Genomic DNA, 23,104 nt, shown 5'->3' with positions numbered 1-23,104 from the left:
CTGTTTTCAGATGTTCAGCACAAAAACCACGATAGAGATGTGAGTGTGGATCCTTCCAGCTGCCAGGGAGTGCTTCCCACATTACTGCCCTCCTCTAGGGACTGAAGGTGGAGAGGTTGTGGAGCTGTGGGAGGAGGGAACCTGTTGCTTCTTCTAATGTGGGAAGATGAGTTAGCATAAAGCAGGTCTGGCAACTCAGCCAAGCTATGTGGAAGAGGTATCTGGGACAGAAGCTCTGGGTGTGGTCACACAGGGAAAGGGTGTTCATTGGGCCTCACTGGTATGGCAGGGGGTATAGCTCAGGGGTAGAGCATTTGACTGCAGATCAAGAGGTCCCCAGTTCAAATCTGGGTGCCCCCTAGCATTTTAGTCTCAATGGTCATAAAGGTCATAAAGGAGTTCCAGTTTCCTCTCCTCTTTCTGAATCTGATCTCTAGTCTTCCTGCAAAGGGTGAAGAAGCTGAGGAGGCCCTTCCTGCCCAGAGCAGGGCAGCTCTGCTCAGATGATGTGTTTGTCTCACTGCTCTGATCTTCCTACTCTCCCCTCACCTGGACCCCTGCTCTCCAATGTGAACTTGATCTCCTGGCTGAGGTTGAGCACTCTGACCTTTGCAAGTAGCCAGAGGGAAACCTGAGACCACCTACAAAAGAACAATAGTTGGACTGGGGGTTGACTTCTCAATAGTTACAAAGAAAACCAAAAGATAGTGCAATGACACATTCCGTATGTTGAGAGAAACAACAGTTAACTCTGAATTCTATTCCCAGCTAAACTGTTCTACATTTGAAGATCAGAGAGTTTACCACCAACTGACCCCCATTAAAGAAAAAATTAAATATATACTTTGGAGAAAAGAAAACTGATCCCAGATGGGAGGTCTGAGATACAAGAAGTAAGCTGAAGAAGGAAATTGTAAGTTATGTAAGTAAATCTAAAAATCATTGAACATATAACAATATTAATGTCTAATTTTGCAAAGTTTTTTTAAAGTTAAAACTAAAATACTGTTTAACAATATTATATCAGGAATGGGATGATAAGATTGAAAATATTTATGTAATTTGGGAGGAGGGTAAAAATATTTATTAACTTAGACTTTCAAAATTTGCACACAAATTTCTAGGGTATCATTTTAAAGGTTGTGATTTTGCCCTGACTGGTTTGGCTCAGTGGATAAAGCGTGGGCCTGTGGACTGAAGGGTCCCAGGTTCGATTCCAGTCAAGGGCATGTACCTTGGTTGCAGGCACATCCCCAGGAGGGGGTGTGCAGGAGGCAGCTGATCGATGTTTCTAACTCTCTATCCCTCTCCCTTCCTCTCTGTAAAAAATCAATAAAATATATTTTAAAATAAATAAATAAATAAAGGTTGTGGTTTTGCCAAACTAAAGGTGATAAGGGAATGTATGGCTTATGGTAGTAGCCTTGCTAAAACACTCATTAATTCTAATAATTTATTTGTTGATTCTTTTAAATTTCATATGTATATAATCATACCATCTAAAAATTTTAAACATTTTATTTTCTTTATCCAACCCTTATATATTTTATTTCCTTTTCTTACCTTATTATACTTATTAGGACCTCCAGTATAATGTTGAATAAAGGTGTTAATAGTAGGTATTGCCTCCTTTTGATTTCACATGAAAAGTTTTCAACATCTCACCATTAAATACCTACTGTAGACTATACTTCTTGTAAATGGTCTTTACCAAATTAAGGAATTTTCCTTTAGTTTGCAAAGATAAAATTATGATAGCCCTAGCTGGTTTGGCTCAGTGGATAGAGTATCAGCCTGCGGTCTGAACAGTCTCAGGTTTGATTCTAGTCAAGGGCACATGCCTGAGTTGCAGGCTCAATCCCCAGTAGGGGGCATGCAGGAGGCAGCCAATCAATGATTCTCTCTCATCGTTGATGTTTCTCTCTCTCCCTCTCCCTTCCTTTCTGAAATCAATAAAAATATATTCAAAAATAAATAAAAGTATCATGGATGGATGTGAATTTTTATCAAAACCTTATTTTTGGAAACTATTGAGATAATCATATGTTCTTTCTCCTTTAGTCTGTTAATATGGTGAATTATATTTACAGGTATTGCTTTTTGTAAAATTAAATACAACTTGCAGTCTAGATGCAAGTCCAACTTGGTCATGAAGTTCCATTATTTTTATGCAGGTTGGGCCAAAAGAAGTTTACAGTTGTGAGTATGTGAAACACAGAGTATATTTTTATATTATTTATTAATTATTGTATTATTTTCCATATGAACCACTGTATACCTACTTTTGCCCACCCCTTTATATTTGTGGATTTAGTTAGATCATAATTTATTTAATTTTGTACCTATGTTATGAGTGAAATTGGCCCATACATTTTTTTTTTTTGGATTGTCCTTGTTACGTTCTGGAATCAAGGTTATATTTTAGATGTGTCTTTTGTAAAGAGGATATACAAAATCTTTGTCATTTAATCTGGAGCATTTAATGTATTTATTTTTAATGTAATTGCTGATGTATTTATATTCACATCTACCACCTTATTTTGCACTTTCAATGTTTATCCCTTATGTTTTTCTGACCTATTTTTGTTTGTTTTTTTAATAATGTCATTATTTCCCCCTGCTACTTTGAATATTTAATACTCTTTCTTCTATTTTAGTGTTTTTACTAGAAACTCCATGATCCCATGGTTAACCGAAAACTTTACCCTCCTCTCAGATAACACAGGCCACTTTAGAACACTTCAACTCTCTCTACTTCCTTCCCAACTTACAGTAGCTCTTATGATTCTAATATCCCACTGTACCACCTGGGCACCCTTTGTCCCATCACAGGGAAATTCACTCTAAGGCCTTAGCTAGTGGTGCTCCTGAGTCCTCAAAGCCACCGGAGCCCCTTTCTCGTTAGGTGTGGAGGGCTCACGGACTTCCCCGGTGTTTTTGTAGTCTCTCCAGGGCTCTCCCTCTCTCTCCTCTGTCAACTAGCGTGTTGTGTCGTTGTTATTTTCATGCGTCCGCTGTTGTGGCCACCAGCTGTTTCTCCTAAAGCTGCTACTGGATCTTGAAAGTTGGGGGCATGTTTGTTTTTTTTTCATATATAGTTGTCCCCCAAAAATGTATGCACACTTTAACAGTTGGTAGCTGTTAAAGTGTGCATACATTTTTGAAAATGAAATGTTAGGGTTAGGCCAGTGACAGGGGCTGTGAAAGAATTCACAACTAAGAGAAGAGATGCAGAGAGGAAATTTATTTTACTTTCCAAGGGAGGAAAGGGCCAGTTTATTGCTAGTCAGTACAGGGTGGAGAAGAAAGAGTGGCCTGCACTTTTAAAGAGCAAGCAAGAGTCGACCTGTGAACCAGGGGGTCACTGTTCCATGCCCAGGGTTGCAAGCGCATGCCAGGGTTGCAAGCTCGATCCCCAGTCAGGGGCGTGCAGGAGGCAGCCAATAAATGACTCTCTCATCATTGATGTTTCTATCTCTCTCTCCATCTCCCTTCCTCTCTGAAATCAATATATTTAATATTTAAAAAATAAAAATAAAGAGCAAACAGTTGCTGTTGCTAAGTGGCAAGGGGCACGGGGGAGGGCGGAGGGTGGGGGGGAGGTGTTGAAGTTGAACAGATTGGCAGGCGGGGTATCTTGAAAAGTTACAGTTTGTTTGCTTTCCAGGAGACAGGCAGATGTCCTAAGGAGGTGTCTTAGTATTTTCCCCAAGCCCGTAAAACATACTTAGAGCAAAAGTTACAAAGAGGTTTGTCTGAAGGGGAGAGGGAAGGGAACTTTGTACTAATTAGAGATTCCTTGGTGCAAATTTATCCTTGAGCTGTTAAAACGGCAGGGAGAGGGGAATGGAGGATGCAACCTTGAGGGTATAGTCTTATCTCATCCTGCTGTTTAAGTAGAGGAGCCAGCAATCTCGAAGTTTAATTACCAGGTGCTTCTCATAAATTGTGGAAGGCCACAGCAAAGAAAAGGAGAGGACTTTTTCTGTCCTTACAAAATGTATTTTAATAAACAATGCCTTTATAATTATTCAAAGTGTGTGTATACATTTATTGGGACACTCTATATTTTTTCCCAATTACAATTTGTACTCAATATTATTCTGTATTAGTTTCAGGTGTGCAGTATACTAGTCGTGGTTAGAAAACCATGTTCTTTTCAGAGTGGTTCCTTCAATGTTTCAAGCATCCACCTGGCCCAATACATAGTTACTATAATATTATTAACTCTATTCCCTATGCTGTACTTTGCATCCCTGTGACTATTTTGTAACTACCAATTTGTACTTCTTAATCCCTTCACCTTTTCATCCATCCCCCCCCCCTCCAATCCTTCTCTCCTGTCAATGGCAGTTCTCTGTATCTGTAAATCTGTTTCAATTTTATTTATTTGTTTATTTTGTTTTAAAATTTTTTTCCTGATTTGTATTTCTTGTGTACCGAAAAGGTGAATGAAATTACTAAATATGCTGCCACAGTGTATGGTATATGTGACTTTTATTTTTTTTTATTTTTTTATTTTTTTAAATATATTTTATTGATTTTTACAGAGAGGAAGGAAGAGAGATAGAGAGTTAGAAACATCGATGAGAGAGACATCGGTCAGCTGCCTCCTGCACATCTCCCACTGGGGATGTGCCTGCAACCCAGGCACATGCCCTTGACCGGAACCGAACCTGGGACCCTTCAGTCCGCAGGCCGACGCTCTATCCACTGAGCCAAACCGGTTTCGGCATATGTGACTTTTAGACATGAAGAATCAACCTTAATTTTTTAGGTTCAACAACAAAAGGATAATGATTAATTCAACCATGTTTCTGCTTTCTCTACCTGGTGAAAGATTCCTGGGTCCCACCCACATAGTGGTGAAGCTGACTTCAAGTAATATTTATGGAATGTAAAACCAGTGAAGAGAAATGCATGAAATTATCATTGACAGTGAAACAAATATGGTGCAGACTATGAGCAGAAGCAAACTATAATTTGTTTATAGTTTTAGTTTATAATCAGAAATGGTTATAGCTTTAAAAGATGTAATAGAAAATGACTAGCTGCAAGCAGAAAGACTGTCGACCACTTCTGCCAACAACAAATTATATGACACACAACAGATTTTGAAATTGTCTTGTCATGTACATATACAAAATATTTAAACAAGATGGAGCAGCAGCTATTGGGTCCTTCAAAGGCTTATAGAACAAAGAAGACCTTAATTTTGTATTTTCCAGAGTAAGACTTACTAATAACCAATAGTCGCTTGCATAGAGAGCAGTTTGTGGGAACTTGCTGAATAAATTGATGTGCCTACATGATTCCTGCTGAAAAGATTTCCCTTTGATTCTACTCGGGAAGATGCTACAGTTAGTATGCCTACAAGGAAAGTTAGATTCAGATGGAAACTGCAAGTATTTTCTTAACTTGAAAACCAATTAAATTGCTCCATTGTCACATTTCTTAAAAAAAAAAAAAAAAAAAAAAAAAAAATTTATTGCTTCCAGAGAGGAAGGGAGAGGGAGAGAGGGATAGAAACATCAATGATGAGAGAGAATCATTGATTGGCTGCCTCCTGCACGCCCCCTACTGGGGATGGAGCCCGAAACCTTGACAGGAATCAAACCCAGGGACCCTTTAGTCTGCAGGCAGACGCTCTATCCATTGAGCCAAACCGGCTAGGGCATAGGTCCAAACTTTAGGACAAATTTTTCTCTAGTGATTGTGTGTAGCAGCAAGAACAGACAAAAATATTAGAAATTGGAGATAAAAATATGAGTACAACCATCTTAAATCTACTTCTGGAAACATGTATGTTCTTGAAAATGAGTAAAACTTCAGTCTGTGAAATTGCTTCTATGAAATGCCATCACCATTCAAAAAATTTTCAAGACTAAGAATTAAAAAGGAGTAAAGTCTTTTTACCCTAAGTTCCTATTAAAGGAAGGTCCATTTAATAAATTGGTAGCAATGTTACCATATTATACTGGCAGAACTACACTTGCTGGCTAAAGAAGCTCAGTTGAAAATACCTCTTTTAGTAATGTCCCTGTTTAATGGCCATGGAGGTATCCAGCAGTTGACAGGGCTGTGAAATTACTGTTCTTGCATGAAGGTCAACTTTAAAATTTTTAATTACTTTTAATAGTAAAAGTTATAAAAATTAATTTCCTTTCCAAGAAAATTCAGGGTTTTTTTTTTCTTTTTTTCTAGAAGTTCATTCTGTCATGGTGATATTTTGATTCATAGAATTGCAATTTTTAATTGCCAAACATTCCATTTGACCAAAATGTACATGCAGGTATATTCGACTTACATGCTGCAAGTGTAGCTACTGTCTAAAAAGAGCTTAGTATACAGGTGCCCCAACAGGATGGTTCTCATACTTCAGTGATTTATGCACTTTGTTATGGACATTGGCTTGATTTGGTTGTTGAAATACAGGTTTGGGGGGACTCTGAGTGTGAAAGGAGGGCTATCCTGAAACTCCTGATCACGTGGTTGTCAACCGGAAACACACAACCCCCATAGAGAACACGTGCTTCCTTCCAGTCCGTTTGCACAGACCTAGCAAACCATTAACCCCAATGATCCGGATATAAGGACAACTGTACACTAGCTTTTGGTCCTAACACGGGCCACGTGGGATGTGAACCGGTTCATCTTGGCTGCCCCATTTGCAATTTATGCAACTTATGAACGTCCTCTTCCTCGCCGCCGTGTGCCCCTGCGCCACTCATTGCAGGCTCACGGGCACCCGGCTCCCGCACGGCGCCCTTTTCCACCTTTCGGAATTGGGCTGCCTCCCGCCCCAGCGCCTCCCTTCAGGCGGTGCCTGCTCCTTGGACCTCCAGGAAGAACACTCTCCCCTGACGAGCACTGGTTTGCGGCTGGGCCCTAAGCTGCAACCTGTTGAGAGCTCTCGGGTACGAGCAAAGGCTACACTTGATTCCTCGAGCAACCACCGCGCACGAGCCCAGACGACCTCGCCGCGGGGCGAGAGTGTCCGCCGGGCCGGCAGGGGGCGCGCTGCGCGGCGGGTGGCAGGGAGGGCGGGCGGCGCGTCTAGGCCGCGGCCGTGCCCGGCGTGCGCTCGGTGCCCACGAAGCGCCAGCTGAGGGGCCGCTGGGGGCCGAGCGCAGCTGAGCCTCCCCGTCCCCCGCGCTCCTCAGGCCGGTCGGCCCTGCCCCTGCCGCGTCCCCGCGCCCCGAGCAGCCGGGCCCCACGGCCGCGCGCGCGAGCCTGGGCGCGGAAGGCAGGCCGAGCGGTTGCCGTCTCTGTGGGTCTGTGCGGCGGCGACAGCCACGACTGCGGCCCGGGCCGGACAGCGCAGAGCCATGGCCGAGGCGGCCCCCGCTCCGGTAAGGGCGGCCCGCGCACGGAGTGCTGCACGCCCGGCGGGGTCTGGGCGCCCCGGGCTCTGGGGCCGGCCCCGCGGGAGGGGCGCAGGGCGGGAACCCGGGCCTGTCAGGGACGCAGCCCGAGCGGCGGAGCCGGGGTGTCGGGTGGAACCCCGACGCCCAGCGCGGGTCTGGGAGGGCTCGTCCCCTCCGGCCTCTGAGGCCGCCCCGGGTGTGAGGCCCGGGGCTGCCCAGCCCAGCGGAGGTTTCCGGCGAGCGCAGGTGCAGCCCCGGCAGCAGGGCGGCGGGCTCGGTGCGGCGATGCCGGGGGCCGCTCCGCAGCCCCGGGCGCATCCTCATCCTCATCCTCGCAGAGTCACCCCGGGGCGGCCCGCCGGGGCCTCGCACGGCCACACCTGTGGGGAGACGGGGACGCCGGCCGCGGGGGCGCAGGGAGCCCGGGCCCCGCACGCGCCGGCGCGCCTCCCCGTCGGTGCCCGCGGGGCTTGTCAGTGTGTGTTCTGGGCATGTGGACTGCGGGCCCGCGCCCCCAGCTCTGCGCCTGCTGCCGGGGCTGCGGGACCAACTCACACAAGACCCCGGCAGAATGAGCAGGGACTAGACAGGTTACGTGGGGCCGAAAAATGGGCCTTGCATTTGCGAACTCAGGTTTTGGTCCCCCCCGAGGAGAGCAGGCCCGGTGGGTCAGGAGCCAGGCTGGGCTATGGAGGAGTGACTGGGGAATGAGAAAAGCAGAGGAAAAAGAGGGAGCAGTAGCATTGGGCTGGCACAGGGGGATGCCAGCTCTGCGTCTGGGTCTTCTTTTCCTTTCCAGTCGTTTAAAAACATATGGTAGAGGTGAGCACGTGTGTGCCAGCCCCGGCCAATAGAAATACAACGGAAGCCGCACGTGTCACCGGATGCTGTCTAGGAGTCACATTTACAAAGTAAAGACAAATAGATGAAGTGGATCTTAATGATCTACTTTATTTAACCCGGTGCATACAAAATGTTTCAAAGTGTGGTCAAAAGTAAGGAATTAATCGAGCTTTGCTTCCCCCTCCCCCATACCGAGTCTTTGAAATCTGGTGTGTATGTTATACTCACAGCACATAGTAATCAGAATAAGCACATTTCAAGTGCTCGGTAGCTACGGGTGGCTACCATATTGAACAATGCGGGTCTATCTTATGGAGAAGAAATGTTGACCATAAAAATGAAAAAAACAGCCCTAACCGGTTTGGCTCAGTGGATAGAGCGTCGGCCTGGGGACTCAAAGGTCCCAGGTTCGATTCCGGTCAAGGGCATGTACCTTGGTTGCGGGCACGTCCCCAGTACGGGGTGTGCAGGAGGCAGCTGATCGATGTTTCTCTCTCTCTCATCGATGTTTCTAACTCTCTATCCCTCTCCCTTCCTCTCTGTAAAAAATCAATAAAATATATTTTTAAAAAATTAAAAAACAAACAAAAAAACAACGTACCCAAAAATGTGGAAGGAGTTGGCATTTGGAGCATGAAGTGGAGAGATTACTTTTAAATATGATGAACCGTTTCCTGTGGGAAGGAAAAAAGAAAGCATGGGTTAGGTTATTAATGAGTCTGAGGTGGGAAGGGGTGTGAAGAAAAAGGAAAACGTTCAGAGAGTTTTTATCTAATTTTTTTCCATGTCGTCTGAGCATGAGGGGCGGGCCCTGCGGCAGCAGCAGTACCTGGGAGCTGGTTAAAATGCAGAATCTCAAGCTTCCTCCCAGACCTACTAACTCAAAGTCTGCATTTCAATGAAATCTCCAGATGATTCTTACGCACATTAGTTTGAGGAGCGCTGTAGTAAAAAGTGTAAGGAGGGGGGCTGGGGTTTGTAGTGGCCACACATGGGATGGGAAAAGCAGTATGGGGGTTGCCAGGCAGTGTTGAGTCCCTGCTGAGCTTAGAGACGGCCGGTTGGTGTGTGGTGACACCAGTTTACCTGGTTCTGTGACTTACCAGCCTGCTTGCAGAAACAGAACGAGAAGGATCGGACTGATTCCAGTCCGGAGGGTAGCCCAGCAGGTGAGGCAGAAAGACAGGGTTGAAAGTGGCTGAAGTGATCAGCTGAGGAGGAAAGCAAAGCTGGGAGCAGTCTGATAAACCAGCAGCAAATGGAATGGCCAAGGGTTTGGTGGGATGCAGAGCAGGTGAAATGAAAATAAGGTAGGGGTGAGCTGAAGAAGTGGGAGGTTGTGTCCGTAAAGCCGGTTACCATAGCATCAGAAGTCTTTGTAGAGGTCATGCTCATCCAACCTCCTGTTATAGGAATTTCTTTTTTTTAAATACACTGTTTCAATGTACATTCAGTGATGGGATAACCTGTTACTTTATTAGAAGACCTAGTTCAAAAGTTAACTTATATAGACCAAAGTTTGTCTGCCTAAAAATTCCATGTTGGTTCTAGTTCTGCCTTGTGGAGTAATACAGTATATTATGTTCTGTTTTATAACTCTCCAGATTCAACTTTCAAAGCTTGTTCAGCTATTACTGAATAGTATGGTTGTGTTGGTTTAAAAAAAAAACAAAAAACTTACGTTTTAATTAATTTCAGATAGAAAGGGAGAGAGAGAGAGAGAGAGGAATATCAATGATGAGAGAGAACCACGGATCAATGCCTCCCACACCCCCACCCTGCCCTCCCTGCACTGGGGATCCAGCCCGAAACCCAGGCATGTGCCCTGAGTGGAATCGAACCGAAACCTCCTGGTTCAACCACTGAACAACACCGGCCAGATATATGGTTGTGGTTTGTAAGAAGGGTGGTGGACAGGGCCAGAGCCCAAGTCGGTATGCACACTAAGCCGGGTGAAACCTGGAAAGTTTCTGGGGCATGTAGGCCTTTCCTACTGACAGAGAATGCAGCAGCAATCTTGAGCCTGTGAACAGTTGGCTAAAGTTCCTTGCATCTAAGGCAGTGGTTCTCAAACTTGGCTGCACATTAGAATCAGCTGGGAATCTTTTTAAAATCCTGATTTCTGGGCCTCATCCTCCGGAAATTCTGTTTCTTTGTTATGGGGTGAGGCCACAACATTAGTAACAAAGAAACAATTTCTGGAGAATGAGGCCCAGAAATCAGGATTTTAAAAAGATTCCCAGGTGATTCTAATGTGCAGCCAAGGTTGAGAACCACTGAATTCTAGGGAATATGCCAGGCTGGTTCTTGATCCAGTTTTACTCCCTGTCTTGACCTAATCCATCCCTGACCCATCAAAGCAGTTCTCTTGACTTTTGATGCTGATGAGCTCCATGAAGATGAGGCATATGCAAACAGTAATCAAACTATATTTAGATGAATCTCAGATAGCCAGTTAAGCAGTTCTTATCTCATTTAAGTTTGGATTAGGGCTTCTTCTAACACTCAGTGCCTTGTCTCATCTCTCCACTGCACACAGACTTCTGAATGGGACTCCGAATGCCTTACGTCCCTACAGCCCCTTCCCCTCCCCACACCCCCAGGAGCAAACGAGGCACACCTGCAGACTGCAGCCATCTCCCTGTGGACAGTGGTGGCAGCTGTGCAGGCTATAGAGAGAAAGGTGGAGGTGCACAGCCGGCGTCTCCTACATCTAGAAGGACGGACAGGGACAACAGAGAAGAAGCTGGCCAGCTGTGAAAAGACAGTGGCTGATCTCGGGAACCAGCTGGATGGCAAGTGGGCCGTGCTGGGGACCCTGCTGCAGGAGTACGGGCTGCTGCAGAGGCGGCTGGAGAACTTGGAGAACCTGCTGAGGAACAGGAACTTCTGGATCCTGCGGCTGCCCCCGGGTATTAAAGGAGATATCCCAAAGGTAGTGCTTCACTTCTAGTTGGAAAGTGATACCACTAGTCCTTAGTAAGGGATAGTCTTGCGAACCTTGACCTTGTTTTATGTTTATCTATTTGGGAAGCATTTCATGCTCAATTTAGCAGTTCATCTGAAGTGTCAAACTTCAGATTGGAAAACTCTTTCCAATACAAAATTGGCAGTCTGACAGGTGGATTTTTTTTTCTCTTTTGCTTTCTCTTACTCATTACACCCAAGTCACTTTTTTCTTTGTTAACCTGTCTGCCACAATCTTGGTGTGGAAACTAAATTAAATATTAAATCAGTCAGTTTTAATTTGTTGGCAATTCTGGTGAAAAAGTTAGAGGGAGGACAAGGGAAGGGATGTAGAGTAAATGGCTAATGTAAGGGTTTGGGGTGATTTGTAGGTCTAGGGTTGATGTAGACTCTGTCCTTCAGCTCCTTTACAGAATTGTGCTGCAATGCTGGGGCCCAGCCTTTTTGAATGGAATAGCCTTTAAAACAAAAGGAAATAAATATTATTCTTAAGCTATAGAAGACAGCCTTGAGGCAGCTGGTTCCCAACCATGCCTGTTTATTTATTCATTCATTCAACAGATATTTCCTAAACACTTACTCTTTTGCTTGATATTTGCTCTCTGAAGGCATAGCAATGAACAATTCCTGTAAACTACTCTAGAGCTTAAATTTTAGTAGAGAAAGAAAGATAATATAAACAAACAAGAAAATGAATATATTTAAGTGCTTTGACAAAAATGAAGGTGCTGTCCAGTGATTTATTTTAGATTGGCTGTCAGAGACGGTCTCATAAAGGAGCTAATATTTAGGCTGAGACTGATTAACAGGAAGGACTCATCTGTGAGAAGTTCTGAAGAAGAGCTTTCTAGCAGGAAGAATACCTAGTGCAAAGTCCCGAGGGGAAGTAAGGCCAGTTAGCAGGTATGCAGTGAGTAAACAGGAGCGTGACTAGAAGAATGAGGAGGGCAGTGTTTTTCAACATAGCCATCACTTACGTGGTTTTAAATTTTAGATGGACATCTCATCTTGAGATTCTGACTTAATAGGTCCAGGATGGGGCCTAAGCATGAATAATTCTTAGAGCTCCATCATGATTCTAATATGTACTAGGTTTGTGAACCACGGGTGTAGGGCATTGGAGACCAAGGTAAAGAATGTGGATTTTGCCGAAACCGGTTTGGCTCAGTGGATAGAGCGTCGGCCTGCGGACTGAAGGGTCCCAGGTTCGATTCCGGTCAAGGGCATGTACCTGGGTTGCGGGCACGTCCCCAGTGGGAGATGTGCAGGAGGCAGCTGATCGATGTTTCTCTCTCATCGATGTTTCTAACTATCTCTCTCCTTTCCTCTCTGTAAAAAATCAATAAAATATATTTAAAAAAAAAAAAAAGAATGTGGATTTTACCTTAATACTCTAGGGAATAAATTGGAGGGTTTTAAGCAGAGGAGATACATCTGGTATCTATTTTGAAAATATCACTTTGGCTGCTATGTGGAGAGTGGATCATGAAGGTAAGAACAGAAATGGAGAACATTAATAAGGCGACTGTAATGTTTGGGGGGATGAGAGTGGCTTGGATGAGGGTAGCAGTAATGGAGCTGGAGACAAGTGGACAGGTCGAGGATATTTTGATGGTAGAATTGATGATAGGACTTACTGGTGGGAATTAGAGAATGAGGAGTTAAGAATAATTTACTGTTCTAAGTGTTTTCATCATTTTCATAAGAACCCTAACTTGTCCAAGATCATGTAGTTACTAGGTATAAATAATGGAGTTGTATTTAGCCCAGAGCATATTCTCTCTGAGACCTTGGGTTCACTGACACTTAGGCTTTTGGCTTGAAGAACTGGACGGATGATGTTGACATTTCCTGAGATGGGGACTATCTTGCGGGTAGAGAGGAGTTAGGAGTTTTCCTTTGGCAGGTTTGGGATGCCTGTGACACATTCGGGAGAGGTGTTAAGTGGTCTCTGAAGCTCAAAGGTAAGAAATATTTTGGGAATTGTTGATGTACAGATTGCAGTATAAATCATGAGCCTGGAGTGGTTACCGCAGGAGAGAAAGTGGAGAAGCAAGGGAAAGAGTCCCAGGACAAAACTCCAGGAGTGGGAGAAGTGGCCATGAGGTAAGAAAAGAAATAAAATGGAAGTATGTGGAGTCCCAGGGACGAGGAGAAAAAGCGTTTCAAGGAGAGAATTGCCATTTGAGTTGAGTGTGTTACTGAGAGGTCTAGAAAGATGAGGATATGATTTGGCAACATTGGCTGGTGACCTTGATAAGAGTTGTTTCAGGGCAGTGGTAGAGATAGAAGACTGAATGGACCAGGTTGAAGAGTGAACGGCAAAGGGGGAAATGGAGAAAATGACGTTAACTGACTCTTTCAAAGAAGAGGTACCTGGGAGGATCTCAGAGGCAGTGTCTGATGGAGAACCTTCCCCACAGTGTGTTTTATTTTTGTTTTGTTTGTTTTTTGGGTAATCCTCATTCAAGGATATTTTTCCATTGATTTTTAGCGAGAGTGGAAGAGAGAGGGAAAGTCAGAGAGAAATATCGATGTGAGAGAAACACACCGATCAGTTGCCTCCTGCACAAGCCCTGGCCAGGGCTTGGGTTGGGGAGGAGCCTGCAACCAAGGTATGTACCCCTGACTGATGGAACCCAGGACCCTTCATTCCACAGGCCGATGCTCTATCACTGAGCCAAACCGTCTAGGGCCCTACAGTGTGTTTTATTTTTATTCGGAGCCCCTCCAGAAGTTCTTTAGGATAGTTTAAACTTAGCATTTGCCATAATAATAGCAGAAAAGGTAAGCTAAAGTTACTTATTGTCTTCCCTGGGTAAATGGGTAACATTTAAACTTTCCATCTTAAATTCTAAAATCATATATAAAATAATGTTATTTATCTTAAAGGTTTCTTAATGAAATTACATATATTGAAGATTTGCTAGATTGGTATATGGGAAGTAAACTTTTATGTCCTTGCTTTGTTGAAAATGTTCTTATTCTGCCCTTTTGAATTCCAAGTTCAAAATAATTTTCCCTCGGAAAACTCTTTAATTTTTAAAATTGTGGTAAAAGTTATCATTTTAATCACGTTTAAGTGTACAGTTCAGTGGCAGTAAGTACATTTACATTGTTGTGCAACCATCACCGCCATTCATCTCCAGAACTTCCCAAACTAAAAAAAACTCTATTCCCATTAAACACTATCTCCCCTTTCCCCCATTCCCTGCCCCTGGCACCTACCATTCTACTTTATTTCTCTGTGAGTTTGATAACTCTCATACAACTGAAATCATACAATATTTGTCCTTTTGTGATGGGTTTATTTCACTAACATAATATCTCCTGATTCATCCATGTTATAGCATATCAGAATTTCCTTCTTAAGGCTGAATAATACTCAGTTTTTCTCAGAATTTTAAAGGCATTGGTCCTTTGTCTCACAACATCAAATGCAATCGATGAAAAGTTTACTACCCAATTCTCATTTGTTTGTAGGAAATCTGGTTGTTGTTTTTTTCTCTCCAGAAGCTTTTATCTTCTATTCATACTGGTTTTTCTAAAATTTATTGAGGATATGTCTGCATTGTAGGTTTTGTTAAATTTGTTTTGTTTTTGTTTTTTAAATATATTTTATTGATTTTTCACAGAGAGGAAGGGGGAGGGATAGAGAGTTAGAAACATCGATGAGAAAGAAACATCGATCAGCTGCCTCCTGTACACCTCCCACTGGGGAGGTGCCTGCAACCAAGGTACATGCCCTTGGCCGGAATCGAACCTGGGACCTTTCAGTCCGCACACTCTATCCACTGAGCCAAACCGGTTAGGGCGGTTTTGTTAAATTTGTATTGGGCAGTTGTCATGACCTTTCAATCAGAAGTCTGGGAAATTTTCTTCTACGAATCTATATACTATTTCATCCCCTCCCCATTTTTTTCTATTTTCATCCTGGAACTACTTTGACAGGTGATGGATTATTGTATTTGTATTTTAACTTTTCCTTCATGTTTTTCTTTTTCTTTGTTTTTCTTTTTAAACATTTTTATTGACTTTTAGAGAAAGGGGAAGGGAGAGTGATGGAGAGATAGAAACATCAATGAGAGAGAAATATTGATCGGCTGCCTCCTGCACGCCCTCCCACTGGGGATGGAGCCTGCAACCAGGACATGTGCCCTAACTGAGAATCAAACCGGTGACATCTTGATTCTTGGGTTGATGCTCAACCACTGAACCATGGCCGGGCTTCATTCAAGGTGGGGTTTTTTTCCTCTCTGTGTTTTTTGTTTTATATATATACTAGAGGCCCAATGCACGAAATTCGTGCAAGAGTAGGCCTTCCTTCCCCCAGCTGCCAGCACCAGCTTCCCTCTGGCACCTGGGACCCAGGCTTCCCTCACAGCTCCGCTCCGGCTTTGTCCTTCCGGACATCAGATCTAATTAGCATATTACGCTTTTATTATTATAGATATATATTTTTTTCTTCCTTCATGCTTTTCGCCTTTTTAATTAGAGTTCTGTGACCTTCCCTTCTAGCCTTTCTAATTTTTATTTAAACAATTTTATATTTATTTTTCAAGAATATTGCCCTGACTGGTTTGGCTCAGTGGTTAGAGTGTCAGCCTGCGGACTCAAGGGTCCCAGGTTCGATTCCAGTCAGGGGCATGTGCCTTGGTTGCAGGCACATCCCCATTGGGGAGTGTGTGGGAGGCAGCTGATCGATGTTTCTCTCTCATCGATGTTTCTGGCTCTCTATCCCTCTCCCTTCCTCTCTGTAAAAAATCAATAAAATATATTTTATATTTTTTTAAAAAAGAATATTTCTTTTCTGGTTCTTTTTAAAAAACAGCCTGAATTTTTTAAATGGATGCAATATGTGTTTGAATTTCTCTGGGACTGTGTGTTAGAGATTTGTTTGATTTTCAGTTTATTGGGTATTTTTTTTTGTTTGTTTTGTTTTTTTTAAACATGTGTTTATTTATTTTTTTTAATAATAAATTCTCTGGGTCTCAGTGAGAAACTCATTAAGAATTATGGTCTAGTGATGGCCTTTCCTTCTCATTCTTGGTGCTGTTGTAGACACAGTCCCTCTCAATCTTACATACTGTCATTTCAATGGAACTCTGAGAAGGAAGGGAAGTACATGTGTGCTTAGTTCAAAACCTGGAACCAGAAGCCCATCCTGATCCTTTATTTTTGTCATTATTTTATCATCTGTATTTTTGTTGTAAGCTATCACAAATCTTTTGTGTAGTGAGGTTAGATTAAAATAAACTATTGAGTATCTACATTTGCCCTAAGAACAATTTTAGGTGCTGAGCAAGATGTAAACATGAGCCCGGCCAGGGTGGCTTAGTGGTTGAGCATCGACCTATGAACCAGGAGGTTGCGGTTTGACTCCCAGTCAGGGTACATGCCCAGGTTGTGGGCTTGATCCCCAGTGTGGGGTGTGTAGCAGGCAGCTGATCAATGATTCTTTCTCATCATTGATGTTTCTCTCTCTCTCTCTCCCTCTTCCTTCCCCTATGAAATCAATAAAAAAATATTTTTAAAAAAGATGTAAAAATGAGCAATTGGTGGCTCTAGCCTGTTTATAATCTACCTGTCCTTTAGACTAGCTAGAGTCCTATCTCTTCTAGACTCCACCACAGCCCCAGTATAGCTATTTCCAAAATTTTTTGTCCATGTCATTAATTCGAATACAGCCAAGTGCTCCTTTTGAGCAGGAAGCTTATTTTTATAATCCTGGTGCTTTGAATAGGCTTAGTACTTAGTAAGTATTCAGAATATGTTATGTTGTGTGAATTAAATACTGCTTCTCATTTGTACCTATCTCTGAGTGACTGTAGCCCTGAAGCTTATCACCTTTCTCCTTGAAAACATTGTAAACTCCTGGAGGTTGGATCTGTGTCTTAATTTTTTTTCCTGTAACCTTTCAGCAGCTCACATAGTTTTTTATAACTAGAAGGCACTTAGTGTACTAGTAGGTTTACTGAATGATTGAATTGCAGTGGGAGGGACTAACCCCACTGTCATTGTAATTTCAGGTGCCTGTGACGTTTGATGATATCTCCATCTACTTTTCCACTCCAGAGTGGGAAAAGTTAGAAGAATGGCAAAAGGAACTTTACAAGAATATCATGAAGGGCAACTACGAGTCTCTCATCTCTATGGGTGAGGCTGAGTTGGCACCTTGTGAGTAGGTGATAGCAGCCCCAGGAGGGCTCAGAACAGGCCCTTTTCCTCCAGTGGTCCTCATTTTCATGCTGTCCTTACACACTTCAGATTCTGCTTCTAAGCCACAGATATCTAGTTCATACTTGCTAAATAGGAAATATAATTTCTCCTTGTGCCAAACATAGGACAGAGAATGAAGTTCAGAGCTATGCAGTGGTTTCCATGGGTAGCCTTCACTTTGGGAGGGCCTTGATTCCTCCCCTTGAGACACACTGTCACTCTTACTCAATGAAAGTAGCAGGTGGGCTGTGCCAGAGTATCCCGTGTACTTTTCCCACACGTTACCTCTCCTCTTACCTATTTTCCTAACAGATATAGTTGGAGGTGAGTGGATGGGGAGAAGTGATCTATAATTTAAAAGAAATCTGCTTGGACTGTGGACCCCAAAGCCTTCAGCTCTCCCTGGCCAGTTGCTCCATGGTTAGCACGGGTTCAATCCCCCAGCTCCGGTCTGGGTGGCAACCAGTTGATGTGTCTCTCTCACATCGATGTTTCTCTCTCCCTTTCCCTCCACAGACCCTCTCTTCTTTCCACTCTCTCTTAAAAAAAAAAAAAGTCAATGGAAAAAATATCCTGGGGTAAAGATTTATAAAAAAAGCCTCAGTTCAACCTTGATGGCAATTAGTTGTCATTCTGATTTATCTGTTTGTTCCTCCTTTCCCTTCTTACTCCTAGATTATGCCATGAATCAGCCTGATGTCTTATCTCAGATTCAGCCAGAAGGAGAACATAATACGGAGGATCATGCGGGGCCAGAGGAAAGTGAGATTCCCACCGACCCCAGTGAAGGTAAACGAGAGGAAAGATTCGCCACTCCGTGTCTCCTGTATACCTGTCACCTAGATTTTATTGGTCAGAGATGATGGCTCAGGACTGAAGAAGCAGGCCTGGTGGCTTCTAGAGCCTCTCAGTGCCACAGCAACTAGACTGACTGGGTCAGTTAAAGAATGAGCTGAGAGACCACCTTGTCCCATGTCTTCACCCATCAGTACCACACATGTGAGCACTGCTAGTTGCATCCCATGACAAAGGTTGTGAACCCTAGTTATTTAGTAAAATAAACATGTCCTTAGGTGGCAGAACAAGCAGTGGTGCTCATTTGGAAGGAAAGTGGCTTCCGGGGAATGTACACCTGGTCACTGAAAAGTGCTGGGATCTTCAGGGTTCCTCAGAGAGATGCACTCAACCAAATGTTGCCCAGTGTGGGAACCAGCTATCATTAAGTAACCATCCCTAATATATTTTTTGTTAAGCTGCTTGGTTTTGTGTGGGAAAGACTGCTAGCCAATGTCCACCTCTGCTAGCAGAAAAATCCATGCCATTTTTGTTCTTTGCTGGATAGAAAGCTCACAGAAACCTCATCCTCCAGATGTCTCTACTAGATGAATGAACAACCCCCCCTTTCCCCCCCACCCTCCACCCCCCGTCTCATCTACTGTTATTTTATTCTAACATTTTATTACAAAAAATTTAAAGCAATCAGAAAAGTAAAAATAATTTTATATTGAACCTCTAAATACCTGTCACCTAGGTTTTACCACTAACATTTTATACTTTATCACATATATACCCATCTCTACACCCCTCTATCCATCAATTCATCCATTCTATTTTCATTATATTTCAAAATCAGTAGAGACATCAACACATGTCCCCCTATGTAGTTTAGCATGAATATAATTAATCTAGAGTTCAGTTTTGTTTTTTCTTTTGTTTTTTTCTTTTTTTTAATTTATTTTTTTTATTGCTTAAAGTATTACAAAGGGTATTACATATGTCTCCTTTTTTCCCCCGCCCTTGACAATCCCCTGGCCTCCCCTACTCCCCAGTGTCTTATGTCCATTGGTTATGCTTATATGCATGCATATAAGTCTTTTGAGGTAAATTTTACATGTAATGAAGTGCTCAAATCTTACGTGAACATTCGCTCTGTGGTAAGGATATATCTGCCACACATTATTTTTAAGAATGTGTGAGTGATAGTATTTAGGCAATATAATAGGTTGAATTTGATTAATATCTATGTCATGAATATATGTAATGAGTCTTATCACAAATAGAGATGAGTGACTTGATCAGAAACATGCATTATTCTTATTCTACGTTATTAGTTACCTGACATAGCCCTCAGCAAGGATAAAATCAGTGTGTCATTTTATTTTGGGGGATGAATGGAAAAGATATAAGTAATTTGGTTTTGTAATGATGTCTGAAAGTTTTATTTAGCTGCCATCTTGTCAACTTGTGGATAGTCAACCCATATATGTTTATACATTTTTAGTTAAAATTAAATAGTATAAGCTTTGAATTTACTTAATACTGTGGTTTGATTCTTTACAATTTAGTTTTCATTGGTGATTAACAACCTAGACATTTACCAGAACTTGAAGAGAGGAGTCTTAAAACTTGGACCAATCAATATATAGCACTGAAAAGCCCCTCAAGTTTATCTTTCTTTAGAACCCTTTATATTTCCCCCCTTTTATGTTTAACTATATCCGTGGTTCTCAACCTTCTGGCCCTTTAAATATAGTTCCTCATGTTGTGACCCAGCCATAAAATTATTTTCGTTGCTACTTCATAACTGTAATGTTGCTACTGTTATGAATCGTAATGTAAATATCTGATATGCAGGATGGTCTTAGGCGACCCTTGTGAAAGGGTCGTTCGACCGCCAAAGGGGTCGCGACCCACAGGTTGAGAACCGCTGAACTATATATTCAAGAGTTTATTAAGTCAATTATTTTCTTTGTGTTGTTCCAACTGTCAGCTTGGCTAGTGAGAGGACGTTACATTGTCTCCTGTGTCCTTTCAGTACTACCTCAGTATTGTTTTCTTCAAACATGATTTTTTTCTTATGGAAATTTAAGCAATAAGTTATTACTTTTATCTGATTTATTTATTTATTTATTTATTTATTGTTTTTTGGTTAATCCTCACCTGAGGACATTTTTCCCATTGATTTTTTGAAAGAATTGAAGTGAGTGGGGGAGAGAGAGAGAGAAACATTGGTGTGAGAGAAACACATTGATTGATTGCCTCCTGCATGAGCCCCAACCAGGGCCAGAAATCAACCCTGTAACCAAGGTATGTGCCCTTTACTGGAATCAAACCTGAGACCCTTCAGTCTGTGGGCCGACTCTTTAACTACTGAGCCAAACCAGTCAAGACAGTACTTTGTTTGTTTGTTTGTTTGTTTTTAAAAATAGATCCTGGCTGGCATGGCTCAATGGTTGAGCATTGACCTATGCACCAGGAGGTCACGGTTTGATTCTCAGTCAGGGCACATGCCTGGGTTACGGGCTTGATCCCCAGTGTGGGTTGTGCAGGAGGCAGCCTATCAATGATTCTCTCTCATCATTGATGTTACTATCTCTCTCTCCCTCTCTCTTCGTCTCTGAAATCAATAAATATATATATTTTTAAAAAGTTCCAGGCTTTGTTTGGGGTCCCAAGACCACCGTCAGGTACGGTAACTCACTAGGAGGACATACAGGACTCAGCATATAGTCATGCTCAGGGCTAAGATTTATTGCAGCAAAAGGACACAAAGGAAACCAGCAAAGATAAAAGGCGCAAGGCAAAGTCTGGAGGAAACTGGAGCTTCCAGAGGCCTCTGCTCCGTAGAGGACTCACTCAATTTCTCCAGCATGGGGTTGTGACACTTGCAGAGTGTTGTCTCCCAGAGAAACCGATTAGAGACTCAGCACCCAATGTTTTCATGGGAGATGGGCATGTAGCACCCTCTGCCGAACACATACCAAAATTCCAGACTTCCGGGAGGAAAGCAGGTGTTCAGCATAAACCACATATACATTGTAGGCCCCCCGAGGCACTCTTAACATTTAGGGGAAGTTTTACGTCAGTATAGGCAACTGTTTGCCAGCCAGGGGCCAACCTTGCAAGCAGGCCTTTCTAACAGAGGCCTATGTAGATTTCTGTTCTCCTTACACATTAAAAACACCCTGGGTCCTTTCAGTGGAGAATAGAATTAAACCGTCTGGTCCTTAAGGTGCATAACAGATCATTTCACATGAATATTAGGTGGAGGATACTAATTCTAGACCACTTCAGTGACAGAACTAGCAAAATATCTTTTTGATAGATTATTCTCCACTTTACTTAAATCCTTTTTCATCTTATTCTACACCTGATCTTGGCCAAAAGGCCAAGAAGCAATCATCTTATTCCCATAATTCTTATAAAATAAAACCCATAATTTATTATTGTATTCCATGGAGCTTTCAGAAGTACATTGTGATTAAATAAAAACATATGTGTAGAATGGAATTAATTTTATACTCTCCATCACCATTGTCTAAATCCGATGAAGGGAAAGATAAATTATTATATCCTTGCCGAAACCGGTTTGGCTCAGTGGATAGAGCGTCGACCTGCGGACTAAAAGGTCCCAGGTTCGATTCCGGTCAAGGGCATGTACCTGGGTTGTGGGCACATCCCCAGTAGGAGATGTGCAGGAGGCAGCTGATCGATGTTTCTAACTCTCTCTCTCTCTCCCTTCCTCTCTGTAAAAAATCAATAAAATATATATATATATTTTTTTTTAATTAAATCTTTATTGTTCAGATTATTACATTTGTTCCTCTTTTTTCCCCCCATAACTCCCCTCCTTCCAGCTCCCACCCCACCCTCCACCCTCACTCCCCACCCACTGTGTTCATCCATAGGTGCATGATTTTTGTCCAGTCACTTCCCGCATCTCCCACACCCCTTTTTCCCCCAAGAATAGTCAGTCTATTCCCTTTCTATGTCCCTGATTCTATTATAATCACCAGTTCATTCTGTACATCAGGTTATTTATTCACTTGATTCCTGGATTCATTTGTTGACAGATGCATGTTTGTTGTTCATAATTTGTATCTTTACCTTTTTCTTCTTCTTCCTCTTCTTAAAGGATACCTTTCAGCATTTCATATAATACTGGTTTGGCGGTGATGAACTCCTTTAGCTTTTCCTTATCTGTGAAGCTCTTTATCTGACCTTCAATTCTGAATGATAGCTTTGCTGGATAAAGTAATCTTGGTTGTAGGTTCTTGGCATTCAGCACTTTGAATATTTCTTGCCATTCCCTTCTGGCCTGCAAAGTTTCTGTTGAGAAATCAGCTGACAGTCGTATGGGTATTCCCTTGTAGGTAATTGAGCCTCTTTCTCTTGCTGCTTTTAAGATTTTCTCTTTGTCTTTTGCTCTTGGCATTTTAATGATGATGTGTCTTGGTGTGGTCCTCTTTGGATTCCTTTTGTTTGGGGTTCTCTGCGCTTCTTGGACCTGTAAGTCCATTTCTTTCACCAGGTGGGGGAAGTTTTCTGCCATTATTTCTTCAAATAGGTTTTCAGTATCTTGCTGTCTCTCATCTTCTGGTACTCCAATGACTCTGATATTAGACCGCTTAAAGCTGTCCCAGAGGCTCCTTACACTATCTTCACACTTTCGGATTCTTTTTTCATTTTGCTTTTCCAATTGGGTGTTTTTTGTCGAATCTTTGGTTTGATTATTGCACTCCTCTGGTCTGCTATTTGGTATAATATTCTTTATTTCAGTCCGTGTATGCTTACTTTCTAATTTCCTTATCGTAGCATCGAGGGTCTCATTAGTTTTCGTGAGGCTCTGCACAAATTTATGGCAAGCCCTCAAAATTGCGATTCTTAGCTCCATATCCTCCATTTCTGTCATGTTTTTTTGTCTCCGC

At 42.6% G+C, this 23,104-nt stretch overlaps 1 protein-coding gene across 2 annotated transcripts in view; it reads left to right on the top strand.

Annotated features, from left to right (window-relative positions):
* Positions 1–7,114: 7,114 nt before the first annotated feature.
* The window catches only part of ZNF398 (zinc finger protein 398), a 32,482-nt gene continuing 16,492 nt past the window's right edge, over positions 7,115–23,104 (top strand). Inside the window, exons 1-4 of one of the 2 annotated variants that reach the window (XM_070424119.1) lie at positions 7,115–7,352; positions 10,750–11,145; positions 17,207–17,333; positions 18,072–18,185. In XM_070424119.1, coding sequence (XP_070280220.1) covers positions 7,329–7,352; positions 10,750–11,145; positions 17,207–17,333; positions 18,072–18,185 — 661 coding nt within the window. In that variant the 5' untranslated portion in view covers positions 7,115–7,328. The remainder of the gene's footprint in view (positions 7,353–10,749; positions 11,146–17,206; positions 17,334–18,071; positions 18,186–23,104) is intronic. The other variant, XM_070424121.1, reaches the window with a different exon arrangement.

This window comes from Myotis yumanensis, unplaced genomic scaffold, assembly GCF_028538775.1.
Source record: "Myotis yumanensis isolate MYYU_CA2020_CCGP unplaced genomic scaffold, mMyoYum1.0.hap1 SCAF_9, whole genome shotgun sequence".
NCBI lineage: Eukaryota > Metazoa > Chordata > Mammalia > Chiroptera > Vespertilionidae > Myotis > Myotis yumanensis.
Note: the sequence above shows the minus strand (reverse complement) of the source record. Positions and strands in the feature narration are given on the sequence as shown.